This window comes from Crinia signifera, chromosome 3 (genome assembly GCF_055691185.1).
Source record: "Crinia signifera chromosome 3, ASM5569118v1, whole genome shotgun sequence".
Taxonomy (NCBI): Eukaryota; Metazoa; Chordata; class Amphibia; order Anura; family Myobatrachidae; genus Crinia; species Crinia signifera.
The window spans coordinates 146,141,193-146,161,088 of record NC_139219.1 but is presented as its reverse complement, the minus strand read 5'-3'; the positions used below and the strand labels follow the sequence as shown (position 1 = coordinate 146,161,088).

The window sequence follows — 19,896 nt, the reverse complement described above, 5'->3', positions numbered from 1 at the left end:
ACATTGCTGGCACATGCCAGCAATGTATATATTACTGTACCACTGGGCACCAATGACACATAAGCCAGAAATATATACATTGCTGTATATATTAATAGCACCACTGGCCACCAATGATATTTATAATGTAGTATATATATATATATATATATAATGCAGTAATATATACATTGCTGGCACATGCCAGCAATGTATATATTACTGGCACCACTGGGCACCAATGTTATTTATAAGCCAGTAATAAATAAATAAATATATATATATATATATATATATATATATATATATATATATATATATATATATATATATATATATATATATATATATATATATATATATATATATATATATATCTGGCACCAATGGGCACATATGTTATTTTAAATGCAGTAATATATACATTGCTGGAACATGCCAGCAATGTATATATTACTGGCAATACTGGTCACCAATGAATATTGGCAGCAATGTATACTCACTCTCGACTGGGCTGCTACTCTCACTGCTCTTAAAACTCCCCCATGGCAACGAGCACTTCACCCCCACCCCTGGCATCGAGCATGAAGGGCCCTGGGATCGATAATGAAGGGCCCTGGCATCGAGCATTAAGCCCCTGGCATCGAGCATTAAGACCCTGGCATTATGGTATGTGGCTTAATGGGCATCATGTGTGTGGCATAATGTGTAATGGGAATCGCGGTGTGTGGCATAAGGTGTACTGGTGTGTATAACAAGTAATGGGCAATACGGCTGCAAAATAAAATCATAGCTATGCACATTGGCAGGATTACTCTGGGCAGGGCGGCATTTACCTGATCGCTGGGCTCTGAATATACGCAGCGCAGCAATCAGTTCTGAATCAGGCCCCAAGAAAAGAAATGCACTGAATAACATGGCCCCTGCTCCCACCCTTGGAATTTTAACCCCTCCCATTATGTAAATATCCTTTTATATGAAAGATTTTCAGCAAAGTCTTTCGCCTCCTGAAAATCTCCTAAAAGATATATCTATCAAAGATTTTGGCAAAGTCTTTGGAAACGAAAATCTTCTAGTGTGTATGGGCCTTAAAACCAGCAGATTGCCCACCTAACTAGCGATGATGCGGGAGCGCGCATCATCGCTAGTCGCCAATCTGTGGGGCATACACACTAGGCGATTTTCGGCTGAAAATCTCTCAAAACGGTTGTTTTGAGCGATTTTCAGATGAAAATCGTCAAGTGTGTATGGGCCTTAAGCACCTACAATAAATCTTTCAGTTAGATAGAAAAGCTGACTGACTGTCACACGTCTTGATAATTTAGCTGGTTAAACATGTTGTTCACTTGGATGAAAATTGGAATATTGTACGGTGATCTTAAAACAACCTCTCCAGCATATTCACATTGTACTGTGGTTACAACTAAAACATGGTCAGAATTGTGCATGTGTGTGTCAGCGGGTGTGGATCAGTTGGTTACCAGCAAGTTGTTAGATCGTCATTAAGTCGACATGCATTTAGGTCGACATGTGTCTAGGTCCACATGCAGGAAGGTCGACATGAGTTAGGTCGACGGGGTCATAAGGTCGACATGGGTTAGGTCGACAGACAAAAGGTCGACAAGGGGTTTTTCAGTGTTTTTACCCTAATGTCGACACCGTCGACATGGACACAGGTTAAAGTTTACCGCGTCCCCTCGCATGGCTCGCCATGCTTTGGGCTCAGTGCTTCGCTATGCTGGGCACACTATTTTATTCTCCCCCCACGCCCTAGTGGGTGGTAGGGCATGAAATACTGCCTGTCGGCACATGTCGGCTCAAATAACAGTGAAAAATCCCATCTCGACCTTTTGACTGTTGATCTAACCCATGTCGACCTAATGACCATGTCAACCAAACCCATGTCGACCTAGACTCATGTCAACCTAAATGCAATGTCGACCTAATAAGGTGTAAACCTTATGACAACTTGCTGGTGACACAATGACCGTATCCCGTGTCAGCTGCAGGAGGGCATATGGAGTCATCCCTGTTACAGGCACATTTCCTGGGCCGATAAATAAAAGTGTGCTCTGCACTTTTAATTAGCTGCTGATTGTAATGATTGTTTTTTATATACTGTATTCTGTACAATTTGTGTTATATTTGTGGCCATGCACATGAAAAATACCTACATACATTACAAGCTCTTTTTATTTACTATATCCATATTTATTGGGCTGTTACTTCTTGTAGGCAAAAGCTTCAGCAATTCACCCTTGTTAATGAAAGGGATGAGAGGAAGGATATTAGAGATAAAGATAAATGAAAGCATATTATGAATCAAACACCTTGCTATAGTTCTGTGCACTGTTATAGAGAGATACATATCAAATTGCAAACTGTGCAGTAATGAATGATAAGATATTAACACATTGATATCTTAATTAGAGAATGCTTATGAGGAAGCGTTCCAATGCCTTTAAAAAAAAAAGCCATTAGGGATATAACTATTAAAATGAAAGATCAGTTAAAGATCTGTGAAGTTTCTTCATGGAATCCGCCAGGTTTGAGATCTCCTTCCATCTGACTGGCTGCAGAGACCGATGCAGAGACTGCTCAGACTTAGCAGCTGATACACGTTTGTCCAAGATCTCTATTCTTGAAGAAATGTGCAGCAGTTCATTCTCCTTATTTGCTATCTGTATACAAAACAAAAAACATTATTACTGTATATTTCAAATGCTGACTGCTATTTGTAAAACTGCTTGTTATCCAATACATTAGGGATAATTTAACAGCAGAGCATTGCAAGATGATCACATACTTTGTGAAAGCTGTTTCTTTGTGACTGCTTAGAGTAGGCAAACTATGGCCCTCCAGCTGTTGTGAAACTACAAGTCCCATCATGCCTTGCCACAGTTTTGCTATTAGGGAATGCTAAAACTATGGCAAGACCTGCTGGAATGTGTAATTTCACTACAGCTGGAGGGCCGCAGTTTGGCCATGCCTGGCTTACAGGATTGTTTGCTGATATGACAGAAGTCAAAGATGACAAATGGGTTCCCAAACATACCCACACTACAGTATTTGCCCCTGAAGTACAACTTACTTTCATGAGGGTGATAAGTCTTAAGCTGGGCATACAGCAAGGCGATTTGGTCCGATTTCGGACGATTACGACCAATCGGCCCGTGAAATCGGACCAAATCGCATCTCCCTGACATGTAGTCGGGTCCGATGCGCGGTCCCGTGCGCATCGGACCCGACTAGGTGGTCGGACCGGCTGGCCGTCCGATCACCCGTTCTGGGACGGGCGCTAAGCAGTGACGCATGCGATCCATCACAACGGATCGCATGTGTCCCTGCCGCCGGAAGGTCCCCGCGGCTTGCAGTCCATCGGGTGTCCGTACACTGCTGCGAGACGTCGCAGGCAGTGTATGGGCACCTTTAAGCTGGTCATACACTAGGGTGACTTTTCACTTTGGAGAAGTCACCCACACTTCGCACTTGAGCCGTCCGGGATCTTCACGGGTGGCAGAATATATTGCATGTGGTCCTTTCGCATTCAATATATCACACGCGATTCCAGCCAAGTCTGCCTGGTGTGGAAGCAATAGAAACAGATTGCTTCTGCAGCCGATGCGACTCACAGGCCCCTATGCGATGGGCACAGGACCTGCTGTCAATCACATTTGGGTGCTTTTCATGCGATTGATTATTCCATGAAAAAAAGTATTTTAAGGCAAATTAAATATAAAGATGCTGTTGGCTCTTAACTTTTTGTTGGTCAAAAAACTGAATACTGAAAACTGAACTGAAATAGGCTCAGTCTACCCAAAATGCCTAAGCATGTGAACATGCTAAGAATAGCTACACCCGCATGTAGGACCTTATTCTGGACCACATGCAACGCTGCCCGCCGCCTACAGTGCTGGCCGCTCCCACCTCGCACCCACATGGGTGCGGGGGAGAAATAATTTGATGGTCTGCGACCATGGAATGATTTCTCCAGCACACACAGATCAGAGACACTTCTATGGTGCCGCTGATCTGTGGGCGGCCTGTACGGGAAGCAGGCGGGCTGCTGCCATCTGCTGCCCGCACTATCGTTGGATTTACTTGAGAACGCCCAGTGTTTTCATGGAACCGCACATTTTTTTAGTACCAGTGGGTGACTGCTGCCAAACATGAAGGTACTGAATACATACATACAAAAGAGAAATTTCAGATATTCATTTTATTTTGGCCAGAAATTGGTTTTGCCTAATAGCAGAAATATATATTGTTTACCACTTGGTCTCAGTCCACCCCAACCACAGGTGTCTTTATTTTTATACTGAAGAGACCACCGTAAAGGTGCTCAAACTCACCTGCACATTTTTAAAGAAAGCATCATTGCTGGCCTGGCAGCTCATCTGCTAGTATTACCAGCAGATGAGCGACAGGGTGGGCGGCTATCCATAGCCTCCTGCTATGGAAAGTCGTCCACACCTGGGTAAATTGCTAAAACGGATGAAAAACCTTCAGTGTGTATGCACTGAGGGTTTTTCAGCCCAGCGATTTTCACCATCATCGGTCAGCATACCCGCTGGGCAAAATCGCCCAGTGTGTGTATGGACCTTTACTCTCACTATGGACCTTATTCTGGTTGACTCACAAAGCTGTGAATTTTGCAGCTTTGCAAGTCCACCAAACACCACCTGCCGCCCGAATGGCTACCTGCTCACCTCTTCGCACACCGGGATCCCCTGCAGACATGCATTCGCAGCCTTGGGTGCCAGTAGAGACTAGCTTCAGAGTCAGCGACAGTGGCATGCCGTCGTCTTGAAGAGTGATGACTGACCTTACATTGAACTGAGTTTTTTGGATCACATGAGTTGCGGCTGTACTACTGCAGCGCATAGCCTCAAAAAGAGTTTGAACCCTGCCCATCATTGCACACTTCCTAAGAGAGGTATCCTATTAACAGCAGTACTTTAACACTGCTAATAGATACGCCGGGTCCTTCCTATTGACCTGGTTACTGGAATCCTTTCCCAGAGGATACCCAATGTTAACGGGTATAATTGGGTACCAGACACGTGAAGCATAACCACCAGATAAACAGCGGGCAGACCCGCAATAATAATGGCCTCTAATTGGATACCTCTACAATGACAATCAGTTATTGATAGCAATATCACGCCCAAAGTGTATGGGACTAATAGGATACTGCTGAAAGTGACAAATTTATTGTAAGCACCAAAAGTCCCAGGCCCCTCAGAAGATGGACTGCCTGTAATTTAGGGTAAGTGTTGTATTTTCCTTTTACTACCATGAGAACTACTCTATTCACTCCTGCCTCCAACCACATGGGCATGTCACAGTTGAGCATGGAAGGAAAAGAGGGTCATAGAGAAGACAAAAACCATCAAGAAGAAGAAAGGACTCTAAGTTGTGGCACTCAATTTAAAATGTTACTTTTAATATATCAAGCGTTCATCCCAGACTGCTGAATTCTCTCCCGGGATGGGAGGAAATTATCTCGCAACCTTTATCTACGTAACTGAATCAACACATGCTGATCTATTTATCCACTGTAGCACTGCTTGTTGAAGACAGCTTTATATAGTAAGGGCCTGGTTCTGGTTCACTGCCAAAAAGCAAATTCTCTCCCTAATGGACAAAGCCATGTGCACTGTAGGTGGACAGATGTAACGTGCAGAGAGAGTTTTGGGTGGGATTTGTACTTCAAACTTATATCTATATTGCAGTGTAAAAATAAAGCAGCCAGTATTTACTCTGCACAGAAACAAAATAACTCATCTAAATCTAACTCTCTCTGCACATGTTACCCTGCAGTGCACATGGTTTTGTCCATTAGAGAGAGCATTTGCTTTTGCGAGTGAACCAGAATCAGGCCCTAAGTCTCCAATTAGAAACTTTTTACACACGCAGATGATATGAATGAATTAATTTTACCTATATAAACCTATGGTTATATAATTATATCCCTACAACTGAGCCTCATCTCTTTGTATTTTACAAACTCAGTGGAAATCTTATTAGTATACCAGACTACATTTTCTTTGCGCTGAGATCACTCCCATCAGAGTAAATCGGGGCTCTACCAAAAGCAGATTTCAATACTTCCTTCAGTCTAGGCTGGGACACCTAGTATGTTCTCTCACTCACTGTGTTCACTGTGTATGGCACACACAGAAATAAGCTAATAGCGGCCTCTAAAGCCAGCTCCTCCTGTAATAACAAACAAGTATCTGGTGGATGGCAATCCCGCAGTTGTGGATGCGCGAGCCTCTCACACACTTATGCATCCATTGCCGAGAATGGGGCACGCGAGCGTCTCTGACGTGCGAGTGCCCCATTCGACAGGGGAGCATGCTGGGAGACGCTCATCTGAGACCGGTTCCTTTTGTAGATGTGTCTACCTGTCTCTCAAGGACCATTACTTGAAATCATTGAAGAAAGCTCTTGTACCACTAATATGATTATTGAGTATTGACATTTAACAAACCGATATAAGCATGGTATGTGTGATTCACCAGCATGTATGGACAAGCATATTGTGCAATATATAAATCAATATATGCTCTCATCTTATACATGGGGAGATGTGCTGAGCGTTGTGAGCAATGCTAGATCGCTTAGAACACTAAGCACACAGCGATGTGCCAGCAATGAGTGCGGAGCGATCTGTCATGGCCAGTGATCTCTGGATATTAATCACCGGGTGATAGCAACTTGTGGGGTCACGCATTGCTATCGCTGTGGCCTCTACACCCGGAGTGATGTGGGGACATTTTTTAAGTGATTTAGTGAGATTGCCTAAAAAATGCCCTGAAATCGCCCCGTGTGTAGGCTCCATTACTCTCCCTAAAATAAGAGCTGATGCAGTTAGAATAAGATGTTTTTGAACTTCAAATAGCAATTTCCAGACTATACATGAGGTACATGGTATCATTGATTGTGTTAAAAAATACCATTGTACCAGGTGCTGGCATACTGTAGATTACAACTATAAAGCCCTGTACACACGGGGCGCTTCTAGCAAGAATCACCAGGGATATGGTTGCTAAGCGACCATATCCCTGTGCATACGGGGCGATTGTCGCCGGGAGCGTGCTCTCGCGACCAGCCCTGCAATGGTCGCTGGTTGCAACTCCCGCATCATGCTCCTGTGACCAGCGGGTTCCCCTGGTGACTTAACCCGGTAGTTTCTCGCTTTCATCAGCGACCATGTGTGGTCGCAGATGAAAAGAAAAAAACACTGGGCAATATGCTTGTTTAGTGTTAATCGCTTAGCGAGCATATCGCCCCGTGTGTCCGGGGCTGTAGTACTAAAAAATAAGGAACAGGAATTACATTGTATCACTGACTGTTGCAAAATACAGTTGGAGCAAGTAATGGTACTAATAACTTATTTCAGCAGCATCTATGAACAAGCATTTTGTGTAATAGATAAATCAACACATGCTCTTATTCTATTTATGTAAAGATGTGTTCCTTTTTCTTCCTTATGACATGTTTGATGCTAATATAGACAGCTTTTGCACCATAAACGTGCTTATTACCTGCAATCACTCATATTCATCTCACGACAACATGTCATTGTTGATGGTATCTGAGAAAACTGTCTTTTAAATTTCAAATAGTATATGATTGACTGTGTTACAGAATACCAGTATAACAGGTGCTGGCATAAATAAGTGGTGGTACTACAAGTAAGGAGCACAATTTACATTGTACTATTGATTGTGTTGCAAAATACTACTGGAACAGGGGCTGGTACGAATAGCACTTTTTGCAATACATTTACAAGATGTCTACTATATAAAAGTGAAATGTTGTCCATCTGTCTGTCTTTCTATACAAATCCACAGTTTACAAGCCAAGATCGTGAAATCTTACATACGAGTGTATTAAAACATGGCCAAGGCAACTAAAAAATTGAAATCGAAATGAATTACTGTTCATTTTTAATTACGGTAATTAAAAACCACCAATTTTGTTTTATGCTCATTCCAATTACCAAGATCACCGATCACACCCACTGATACAACCCATCACAACATATGCTCAGTGTGACTCACACCGATGTACTGAGTACCGATAATCTCTGACATGAGCAATATTCAGGGTTGCATCTATTTATCTATTTTCTAATTCTAATCGCTCGCAAAAATTGGGAGTAAGGAAGCGAGAATTTCAAATTGGGCAGATGGAAACTGCTGGTGTGAAGGATTGTGTTCCGATCTGTAGACTTACAATATAATTCTGTGATAATTCTGCCCTGGTGGAGGCTAACCTGTACATCTAAATAGTGGACCTGTTCAGTGCTGATGTTTAAGTAAATTGGACCAGATGACCAGAGGAGTTATGCCTACTAATAAAGGTTTCAAGAGTGCTCTGTTCCCCTGTGCACATGATGAACAGGTCAACAATGTAACGCTGGTATGTGAGCAAATTGGTTGTAAACATCGCATCATCCTCAGCTGAGTACCTACAGTATATGCACTGAAAACCCCATCGCACACTCTGATGTCTGCACATAAAACACTCCATCAAAGAGAAAATAATTGCAAGTTAACACCATTTCAAGCAGATCTATAATACAATCAATATTGGAACCTGTATAATGGGGATTGTCCTGTATCAAACGTCTCACCGCTGCCATGCCATCATGATTTGGAATAATGGTGTATAGACTTCAAATGTCCATGCTGCAGAGTAGTGTCCCAACAGGGACCTCATTGATGTTCATCAACCTGTTAAGGAACATAGTTGTATCCAATAATTGGCGAGGGTGGTTAACAATGCAGGGTTGCAAGATGGTGTCCAGAAATGACTGGGGAATTTTCCAGAGACTTTTGAATTCTCAGCAAGGAATATAGAGTGGGTACCATCTGTGTTTCATTATACAGAGCTTTGAGCAATCCTTTGTCAATCACCTTAGCCTACACGGCTGCTTCAAGTCTGTCGAGTAGACGTTTGTTAAAAGTCAAAGTAGGGTCTCTATTCAGGGCTCTATAAACTTTAGCCTCCGATAACTGTCTGTACAGTTCAGCAGTTACTGCGCCACTATCAACCCACCTTTGTCAGCGGGACGTATGATAATGTCCGTATAATGAGCTAAGTCACAGTGAGCTTTTGTTTCTTTAGCATTCAGGTTTTGTCAATTGTCATATTTGGGACCTTGAATGGCCTCTACACGTACCTTCTGATCTAGTAACCGATTATAGGTTTTGATAGAGGCATTACTAGAAACACGGTTGAATTTAGACCTTTTCTGAAGCTACTGTAGGGCGGGAGGGAGAGGGGAACCCTCATCAACTGAAGGTATAGCCTTGCTGTCTTTAAAGAATTCATGTAATTTCAATTGATGATTCAGCTTATACTCAGCTTATGATTCAGCTATAGCTTATACTTATACTACTTATACTAGGGCACTGAAAACTCACCTATTCATCAAAGTGTACCCTTCCACTGCATAAACCAGCTGGTTCTCCGACCCCTTGCCTGTTTACATCCTGCTATCTAACCACCACCCCCTTGCTTGCACCTCTTGTAATCTGTCTGTCTCCCCTTCCTACTAGATTGTAAGCTCCTCCGAGTAGGGCCCTCTTCCCTCCTGTTGTCAAAGCCCACTTCTCTTCACATTTCACTCACAGCTCTCCTTTACTCCAACACTCAGTGACCATCTTCATACTCATCTCCATCATTGGCCTCAAGCCTCTAGTTGTATGTTGATTGGGTCCTCACTACTTACATTTAAGCTGTAATGTGTATTGAACTGTGGTGCTCTTTATTTGTACTGTATTTTTGTTATTTATTCAATGTTATGCCAAGTTTTGTCTCCCTGTATTGTTCCTTTGTACGGCGCTGCAAAACACTTGTGGCGCCTTATAAATAAAATTATAATAATAATAATAAAATACTTTTCCACCGACCGCTGCATTTCATCAAGGTGTACTGTTGGAGCAAACGACAATCCTCGCCGTAGAAATTGTTCTTCGATGGCTGTGAGTGGATGATGTGACAAAATGAAGATCAAGTTCTCGGGTGCAGTGGTGGACGACCGACTTTGCCTCGTCCTTTTCCAATTGCTCTCCCACTGCCTTTGCCCCCCTTTGTGACACCGGCGAAGTCCAACGCCTAAAGGGGGTTGACTATTGGTATTGATATTATCAATTGGTATGTCAGATTCGCTGTTAGACCCAGGTTCCTGAGATGAATCCAATTGCCAAAGTTGGTGAAAATTATGTGGCTTGAACCTCCTTGTACGCTGTCGGTCACTGTTATTCGCCCACTGATAGACTCTATAATGCTCGTAATCATAACCCTGCTCAATTTATCTTTCTTGAACTGAACTTAGTCCCGTTTGTAGCTGGCAATTTGTTTTTTCATTTTTTCTTCCCAATCCTGGGAGCTGTCGTCCTGGAATGCCTTCAAATGAGTCAGTTCAAAGGATGCTATCCTTTCTTTTGCTACTGCCAGTTCCCTAGCATACTCCTCGATCATTAGGAGTAGGAGATTGAAGCGGCACTTATTCAATACAGTGATCCAATGTTTGCAAAATGCTGTATTGTTACGTCCAATGGTGGGTGAATTGCGTACCCTGAACCCATGTGGAATCCTCTTCTCTTTGTAGTAGTCACTCAAGGTGATCCCATGGTAGATATAGTCAATATCCTTCTGTCTCAATTTCATCCAATCTGTATAGAGGTAGCTGAGTGGTAATGTCTCCAGATCATCCTGGAGCTGCTGATCTGTCAAGGACCAGCTGTATCAAAGAGCTCTCACAAGCATTCTACCCAAGTTACATAGGGCCTTATTTTGGTTCATTCTTTCTGAAAAATCCTTCTTAGATGGGCAAAACCATGTGCACTGCAGGTGGGGCAGATGTAACATGTGCAGAGAGAATTAGATTTGGGTGGGGTTTTACTTCAAAGTGAGATCTATATTGCAGTGTAAAAATAAAGCAGTCAGTATTTTCCCTGCACAGAAACAAAATGACCCAAATCTAATTCTCTCTGCACATGTTACATCTGCCCCCCCTGCAGTGCACATGGTTTTGTCCATCTAAGAAGGATTTTGTCAGAAAGAATGAACCAAAATAAGGCCCATAGTTACATTACATAGTAGGTAAGGCTGAAAAAAGACTTGCGTCCATCTAGTTCAACCTGGTATAGATATCCATTGCTGATTTGGTAGGTTCTGATATTTTTTTTTTAAATTCAGTAAATTTTTATTTTGGTTTTCAGTGCATTTTACAACTTATGCAGAACAACAAAACAACGAAATGAAAATAAAAAAAAGAAGATATATGAAGAGAATAAAAAGTTACAGCATATGTTGGTGGAGTACTTTCTGTTCCAGAATGTTAACAACACACGAGTATGGGAAGGCAGCGTGGCTTGATGTTCCGATTGGTACATATAATTATGTAAACGAGTATAATAGTCTGACAGACCTTGTGATAAAGGACTCCCATTGTTAAATATAGTAAAAGAAATAAAAAACAGAAAACTAAAATGGATCCCTAAAAGTGTGGCTTCACTTCTTGGTTGTGTGTAGCTGGGCGGGTGCACATGGGCACACGCTCTCCTCCCTCCTCATCCTTCTCATCTCCCCTACTTATGGTCGAACTGTAATTGAGCATTTATTATATTCATTAAGGCTTAGACAGTTGGGTGCATAAGGGGTGAGTCTATCCACAGGTCCCATATTTTGTGATACTTTCTCTCAGAGGCTCTGGATGCATATACAAATTTTTCGTGCCTGACCACTGAATTGGTCAGAGAGAGCCACTCCCTCTGTGTAGGGCCCTCTGGAGCCATCCATTTCCTAGCCACACACACTTTGGCCAGAGTACATAAATTGACCGCATACCTCATCATATTCTTATCAAGGCTATCCACGTCCATAAACGATAAGATACAAAAGCTTGGGGTAAAGATGTTACGGGGGATGCCTGTGGATACTATTGACGCGATTATTTCTTGCCAGAAAGTAGATAGTATTGGACAGCTCCACAGTAAGTGCCAGAATGAGCCTTCATGGGACTTGCATTTAGGACACATAGAATCGTTTCTACCTCCCATTTTACATAGCCTAGTGGGGGTCAGGTAGACCCTGTGTAATATATATAGTTGGATCTGCTGGTATCTGGAGGAAGTGGTTGATATGCGTGGGCTCCCCAGGGCCGACTCCCAATCCTCCTCTGAAATCGGGCCGACTTCCAGCTCCCACTTCGTCTTAAGGTGAGGCAGACCGGGAGCATGTTGTGCTGTTAGAATGGCTGCGTAAAACCTAGAGACAGCCCGGGAGGGTCCACCAGACACCAGCAGGTTTTTAACAGGTGAGCACCTGAGTTCTGGGGGGCTCACAGGGAATTGTGCCTGACATGCATGACAGAGCTGGAGGTAGCGATAGAAGTGCGCATTGGGCACCTGGTATTCGTCCCTTATCTGCTGGAATGACATAAGTACGTTATCTGAGTAAATTTGGCCGATTGAAGTAACACCCCATGTACCCCAAAATTCACGGATTTGGAGCCCCAATAGCTCGGGAAGTGCTCTGGTGCCATCCAGGGGGGTGTCTGGGTCAAACCCAGTTGCTGACAGTAGGCGGCCAGACTGCCGCCATATCATAACCGCTTGTTTAAACAGTGGCATGTCTATTAACTTAACGTTGTCGCTCAGTAAAACATGTAGTGGGGTCAGTCCAGGTAGTCTATGTGTAACTAGCAACGAGGGGAGCCCATCCGTCGCTCCCTCACCAATCCAGTTCAGGAGATGCGCCAACTGCCCCGCGAGGTAGTATAGCCGGAAGGAAGGGACCGCCAAGCCCCCGCCCTCTCGCGTCTGCGTTAGTGTGTTTAATTTGATACGGGCCCTCTTACCAGCCCAGATAATAGAGGAGAGTAGGCCATCAATTTACTAAATGTCTGAAGGGGTATATATGTCGGTGCATGTTGTAGTGTGTATAGAAGCTTAGGCTGAGCTGTCATTTTAATAAGACTTATTCTCCCTGAAACTGTCAAGGGCAATTTGCCCCATACTGAAATCCTGGATTTCAGGTATGCCAGTTGTGGCTGAATATTTAGGGAGATATACTGGGATGGGACATTGGATATATGAATCCCTAGATACTTAAAAGAGTTTACCCATCTTAGTGGAAGCGGGATATCAGGGGCCTCCGGGATATCGCCTAGAAATGGAAGTACACAGGACTTGTCCCAGTTTATTTTAAGGCCGGAGTACGTGCCAAACATGTTAATAATATCTAAGAGTGGGGGCATGGAAGTAGCATAGTCAGAGATAAACAATAAAATGTCGTCTGCATACAGCGCTATTTTTTCCTCTGTGTGCCCCACCTTGAATCCTGCGATCGCCGATGAATCGCGTACCAGGCAGGCCAGGGGCTCTATTGCGATGGCGAATAGGGTGGGTGACAGTGGGCAACCCTGCCGGGTTCCCCTACCCAGATCAAACGGAGATGACATATATCCATTTACAGATACCCTGGCCCGCGGGGAGGCGTAGAGCAGGCGAACCCATTTGATAAAGGCAGGGCCAATACCCACTTTGGCCAGGGTGAGCCAAAGGAATTCCCACTCAATCGAGTCAAAGGCCTTGGCGGCGTCTAATGAGACCACTATGGAGGCATCCGCATCCCCGCGGGGGTTCTGCAAGTGGGTAAACAGTCTACGCAAATTGATCATAGTTGACTTGCCCGGCATAAAGCCGGGCTGGTCAGGGTGGATAATTTTGGTGATCACGGTATTAAGGCGGAGTGACAGGATTTTAGCGAGGATTTTAATGTCTATGGGTAGGAGGGATATAGGCCTGTAGGATTCTACGGAGCATGGGTTCTTATCAGGTTTTAGCAGAACCACTATAGCAGCCTCCATCATAGATTGAGGCAGGGAGCCGTGGGAAAATAGTTCATTGTATAACTTTAACAGAGTAGGGGCATAGAAGGAAATATGTTTTTTATATAAATCTATAGGAAGACCGTCAAGGCCCGGTGCTTTACCAGCCGGGAAGGCTCTGATAGCCAGTTCCACCTCCTCCACTCTGAGGGGCAAGTCCAAGGTCTCCTTATCTACAGGGGTCAACATAGGCATAGCAATCTGGTCCAAATAGCGCTGTATGGCAGGTGTGTCATGTGTCAGTTTAGAGCTGTATAAAGTTTGATAGTATTCTACAAACTGGCCGACAATCTCCTGGGTACTAGTGTAGGAAACTCCCTGTGGGGAAGGGATCTCGCATATAGTATTGTTGGTTTTCTCTGAATCTGCCAACCGGGCCAAGTAACTGCCAGGCCTGTCACCAAAAGCATACTGGGAGTGTTTAGTATATAGTAGTTTGTATTTGGCTTTGTCCCCGAGGCATTCAAACCATGCCTCTTGGGCCAAGAGCCACTCTCGTCTAGATGAGTCAAGGCCGTCTTCCAAATACACATCCTCAAGCTGTCGGCAGGCAGATTCTAGTTCCATCTCTGTCTTTTTATACGTTTTTTTAAGGGCTACTATCTTTTTTATCAGTGAGCCTCTAACATGGGATTTGAAGGCGTCCCATATTACTGTGACTGGAGCGGTGTCCTTGTTTAGCTCTAAAAATTCTCTCCAGGCGGACACTAATTCCTCCCCCCCACCCATGCCCACCAACCAAAACTTATTCAGTTTCCAGAATGACTGGCCCCTATGCCCACCCATCTGTACGTCAAGAGTCAAGGGAGAATGATCTGATATGCCTCTGGATTCATATGTGATGGAGTGAATTTTAGGGAGAAGGGTCTGGGACACCAGGGCCAGATCAATTCTAGAGAAAGTGGAGTGCGTGGGGGAGAAGCAAGAGAACCACCTGGTGGCGGGGTGTTTATGACGCCAAGCGTCAACTAGTCCCATACCCTCTGTCAGTGCTCTGAATTGTCTATGACCAGCCCTCCCTGGGGTCCCTGTCGCGCGGTGTGTATCCAGAGTTGGGTCTAAAACGTTATTGTAGTCACCCACACTAATGATGGGCACATCTGGGAATTCAGCGACAAACTCTGCGGCCTGTTTAAGGACCTCTGCTGAGTAGGGGAGGGGGATATATATAGCCAGCAGAAGTAAGGGAATGGAGTGGATAGTACAGAGCATTAACACATATCTGCCCTACTTATCAGTCTTCACTCGCTCCACTTTAAAAGGGACATTCCTGCGCACAAGCACCGCCACCCCCCTAGATGAAGGTGTATGGGAGGAGTGATAGAGCCAGCCCACCCACGGTTTTTTTAGGGACATGACCTTGGTGCCAGTCAAATGTGTCTCCATCAGGCATATGATGTCAGACTTGTATTTGCGGATTTGATTGAGCACCAGTGTGCGCTTAACTTTGTCGTTAAGACCCCGGACATTCCAAGATGTAATTTTAACTAGATTGGGAGCCATACCTTAACTGAGTAACCATAAACATATAGTAAACCTGCACATGAATAGTCTCTCGCCTGCCACCACTGCGTGTAGCCCAGCGTCACCCCACCAGCTGTATATGTATGCAATACATTGAAAAAAAGAAAAACAAAAGGTAATAGAGAAATGAAAATAAAAGTACACAGGTAGAGAAAAAAAAAAAACACATGATACATTAGAAGTAACTGGTATCTAACCCAACCACCCCCCACCCTGCATGTCTCCCGGAACTTTGACATACTTGGATCCCTAACTAACAAATCCCCTTATGTGGACAGGAGAAGCCTATCCACCCCTCCTTTCAATACTAACGATTTTAAATGAACACAGACGTTTAACGGTGGGCAAAGTATACAATGACTATCAGGAACAGTTAGCAGACACTGCCCGCTCACATTTATACATACGCTCAGTTGCCATAGGGTAGTTTCTGTTGCGGCACAGGTGATAGAGTCCAGATCCCTACATAAAGTCAGGTATACATAATCCCCGCAGCAACGTTCTCATTAAGGCATATAGTGATGAACAGCCAGCAAATTCACGAATCATCTAGCACGGCCCGCCTGGCCGGTCTTGTAGTGTCCAGCCATGTAGACGCTTCCCTCGGGGTAGCGAAGAATTTGGATTCCCCGTCCACGATCACCTTCAGTCTTGATGGGAATAACATGAAGTACGGCAGATTGAGTTCCCTCAGTCACCGTTTAACTTGTGCATATTGGGCTCGGCTCTTCTGCACCTCCACCGCGAAATCCGGAAATATCGACACTCGGTGACCATTCCACATAAGTGGACCTTTGTTGCGGTTGACCCTTAGAACAGTGTCTCTGTCTCTGTAGTGAAGGAGCTTTGCGATCAGGGTGCAGGGGGGGGGGGGCCAGGGGGCAGGGGTCGTGTAGGCACCCGGTGTGCCCTTTCCACCGAGAAGAAGGGGGAGAATGCATCTGCTCCATACGTGTCGCGGAGCCACTTCTCAACAAATTCTTCAGGATGTTGGCCCTCCTCTTTCTCCGGGAGGCCCACTATGCGAATGTTGCACCTCCTCAACCGTCCCTCCATGTCCTGGAGTTTGGTCTGGATGGAAGTGACCTGAGAAGAGAGGTCTGAGACCTTGTCAGTGAGGGGCGAGAGTTTGTCTTCTAATGTGGACGTGCGGGTCTCTACCTCCCTCACTCTTTCTCGGACTGTTTGCAGGTCATGATGTATGATGGATAAGTCCGGCTGCACCTGTCCTATTTTATCCGTCAGCCTCTGTTCACTGGAGGTCACGGCCTCCAATACTCTTTGCAGGGCCTCTGTCGGACTCTCAGGTGTCGGGGGTGGAGGATTGCATGGGGAAGATACCCGGAAGGAGGGCTGGGGGGTCACATCAGAGTCGGGGGCCTCCGCGGCCGATCGCGGGGTTCTGGCAAACCTCTCCAGCTGGGTAGCTGCAGAGCTGCGGTTATTCTTTCCCATATTTGCTGTGGAAAGGATATAGGCTTTATAGGTATAAGGGAGCAGTGCAGAGTAGGAGTCTTGTGGGCTCAGCGTGTCAGGCCCGTGCAGATTAACTCAAGGTGTTTGATCAGGGTGCTTAGTAACACAGCTCAGGGCCCTGGGTTTCAGCAGGGGGGCACCAGTGGGTGATGTAATTAGGGTGTAGTGTGGGAGCACAGACAGACCCCAGTAGGGTACATAGGGCGTATATGATGCTGTTCCACAGGCTCTGTGACCTGTCGCTGTGTCCCCAGCCTCACCTGGGTAGTGCAGTGGCGGGGTATGTACCTGTTGCTGCTCAGAGAAGTGATTCAGGTCCCATGTAGCTGTCCCTCTGTGCAGGGAAAATGGCACCGGCGTCCTCCTTCCTCCTCCTCACTGTGGGAGCTCGCTGCCGCTTCAGCCGGATCAGGCAGGGCTCGCTGGGGTAAGGATGTGCGTGGCCAAGCGGGGAGGCTGTGCCGTATGCGCCGCACGATCAGGCGCCACTATCAGCCTCCGCGTCCTGACTCCGTGCACGAGGCACGCGGCAAGATGGCGCCCGGGCTCAGCGCGGCTGGACGGAATCTGGTGTTCAGGAGTGCAGCCGGCGGGCGTAGCTGGACCCCCAAGGTACCGGAGGGATGCTGGGGACTTCACACACCTGCGCCACCCGTTAGATAGGGTGTTGAGCGCATGCAGGATAGTTTACCAGGATGTATTGAGCAGGAGCTGCGAGCAAGCACTACCGCTCACATGTCCAGCGAAGCCACGCCCCAGGTTCTGATATTTTACAGACAGATTATATTTCTTATTTGTACCCATGGATGTTTTTATCCAGTAAATGTTTGTCCAACTTTGCCTTGAACGCATTTAATGAGCCAGCAGTTACCACCTCTCTGGGAAGAGAGTTCCAGAGTTTGACTGTTCTGACCGTAAAGAAATTCTTTCTACTAGCTGAATTAAATCTTTTTTCTTCTAATCTATACTCATGCCCTTGTGTCCTAGATTCCTTTCTAGTAGAAAAGAGGGTGTGTGACAGTTCCTTATATTGGCCCTTGATATACTTGTACATGTTGAGCATGTCCCCCCTTAAACATCTCTTTTCCAATGTAAATAGTCCCAAATTGCTTAATCTCTCCCCATAGCTTAAATTCTCCATTCCCCTAATAAGCTTTGTTGCTCGCCTTTGGACTTTTTCTAATTCTATTATGTCCTTTTTATAGTGTGGGGCCCAGAACTGCACTCCGTACTCGAGGTAAGGTCTCACCAATGCTTTATACAGTGGCATAATTACCCTTGAGTCCCTAGTTTCCATTCCCCTCTTAATACATGCCAGAATTTTGTTGGCCTTTTTTGTAGCAACATTACAAGTTGTTGCTTCATTAGAAATATCTATTCCTAAAATGATAAAAAAGCCCATTAATGCAGTCACTGATAAGTCTGTTTAGCACCATTGCAGACAGGAGTGCCAGGGGAGCATATGAAAGGTAGTCCAAGGAGAGAACCAACAGATGATCTCAACAGCAGATGTCAGCACACAAGCAAGCTCAGCAGCTGCGCTGGGAGATCCAGATGAGTCTCAGCATATTTGGACAGCACAAAGTCCCAACAAATGGGGAGGAGATCCTGGAAATTTGGAAAGTTAGAAGCAGGTGATAGTAAGCAGGGAATCTGGATGGCCACATCAACAAAAAAGTTCATCATGTGTAGAGCAGAAGGTCCTGGTGGTGAGTGTACAGAAGACTATGGTACATCGGTGGTGGTCAGGTCCATGTGGGCAGAATAAAAAAAGAATGCTTTAGGTAGATGGTAGGGAGTCTTTGTGAGTAGTATGCAGGAGCTTGAGAATCACAGGCAGCCTGCACCAGACACAGGTGCTCATAGTTAGCATGTTGGTATGGCACTGGAGTTGAACAGTCGGGCCTATCAGGCCTATTATGGCTCAACAAGCCACATTTTTGGAAAGGAAAAAAAAAATATTCTGGGGTAAGAACAGACTGAACACAGTCAAAGGCCAGCTGGTACAATATCAATCGAACAGAATTAGAGAGATATCATATAAAGACAATGGAGGTTGCAGCCAAGGTGCGACCTCCATTCTGGCTGCTAAGCCAGGTCATCGGCCACAATGTACATTAATGTACAACTTTCAACCCTGTCCACTGAATTTTATAATCGTCCCACCAAGAGTAATCCAAACAATACAATATCTGTCTAAATACATTGCTATAATTCAACCAACAATGGAAAAATGATCATGTGAAGTTATGTACATCATACTAAAATTACTAAAGTCTCATCTAGGCATGGACAAAATGTAAAGGCAAAAAAGTGCATGAGCTAATAAATTATATATTTAAATAAGATCATTTGACTTCTATTTCTAGAATTCATTACTTTGTAAATGTCTCTCCACATGTAACTGTATGTATCAAAACCACTGTGCCTGCTGTTAAAAATAAACACACAGCTTGATAATGATACCACTTAGATTCAAATTCTTGCTTGTTACAGTTTCTTCCGCAAGTTATACTCTAAGAAAACACCTAGGAACAGAAACTACAGATTACACAACAAGCTCTAATTAGTGTCAGTTGTATAACTTGGCAAAGAATCTGTCTTCTCCAAAGATTTTGTGAAATGTGTACGGTGTGTGACAACGCTGTAACTGATAACCCCTACGCATATAAAGTTGCTCTAGAACAAAATATTTTTCTGTTACTTGAAGAAAGACATGTTTAAAAAATATACATAAATAAAAACCAAGCATACAAGGGATTATTCTACCTGGGCATTCCATCTCTGCTATAGGAAAAAACGTATACGCCAACAATGGCTATATCCTCCCACTCCCTCTTTACAAATCTTTAAAGATAAACTATTATATATGTTTAAAATGCATGGTTGGAAATGTTTTATTTTTTTCCCACAAAGAACAGGACAATACAACCTTTTTCTATGTAGGGGAATCTTTCAAACATATACTTTCATCATGGCTCAAACAAGCTTTAAATCGACGC

General features: G+C 44.5%; 1 protein-coding gene across 4 annotated transcripts in view; it reads right to left on the bottom strand.

Annotated features, from left to right (window-relative positions):
- Positions 1 to 361: 361 nt before the first annotated feature.
- The window catches only part of LOC146063853 (uncharacterized), a 91,606-nt gene continuing 72,071 nt past the window's right edge, over positions 362 to 19,896 (bottom strand). For all 4 annotated transcript variants that reach the window (XM_083176674.1, XM_083176676.1, XM_083176675.1 and 1 more), the window contains one exon: positions 362 to 2,660. In XM_083176674.1, coding sequence (XP_083032800.1) covers positions 2,472 to 2,660 — 189 coding nt within the window. In that variant the 3' untranslated portion in view covers positions 362 to 2,471. The remainder of the gene's footprint in view (positions 2,661 to 19,896) is intronic.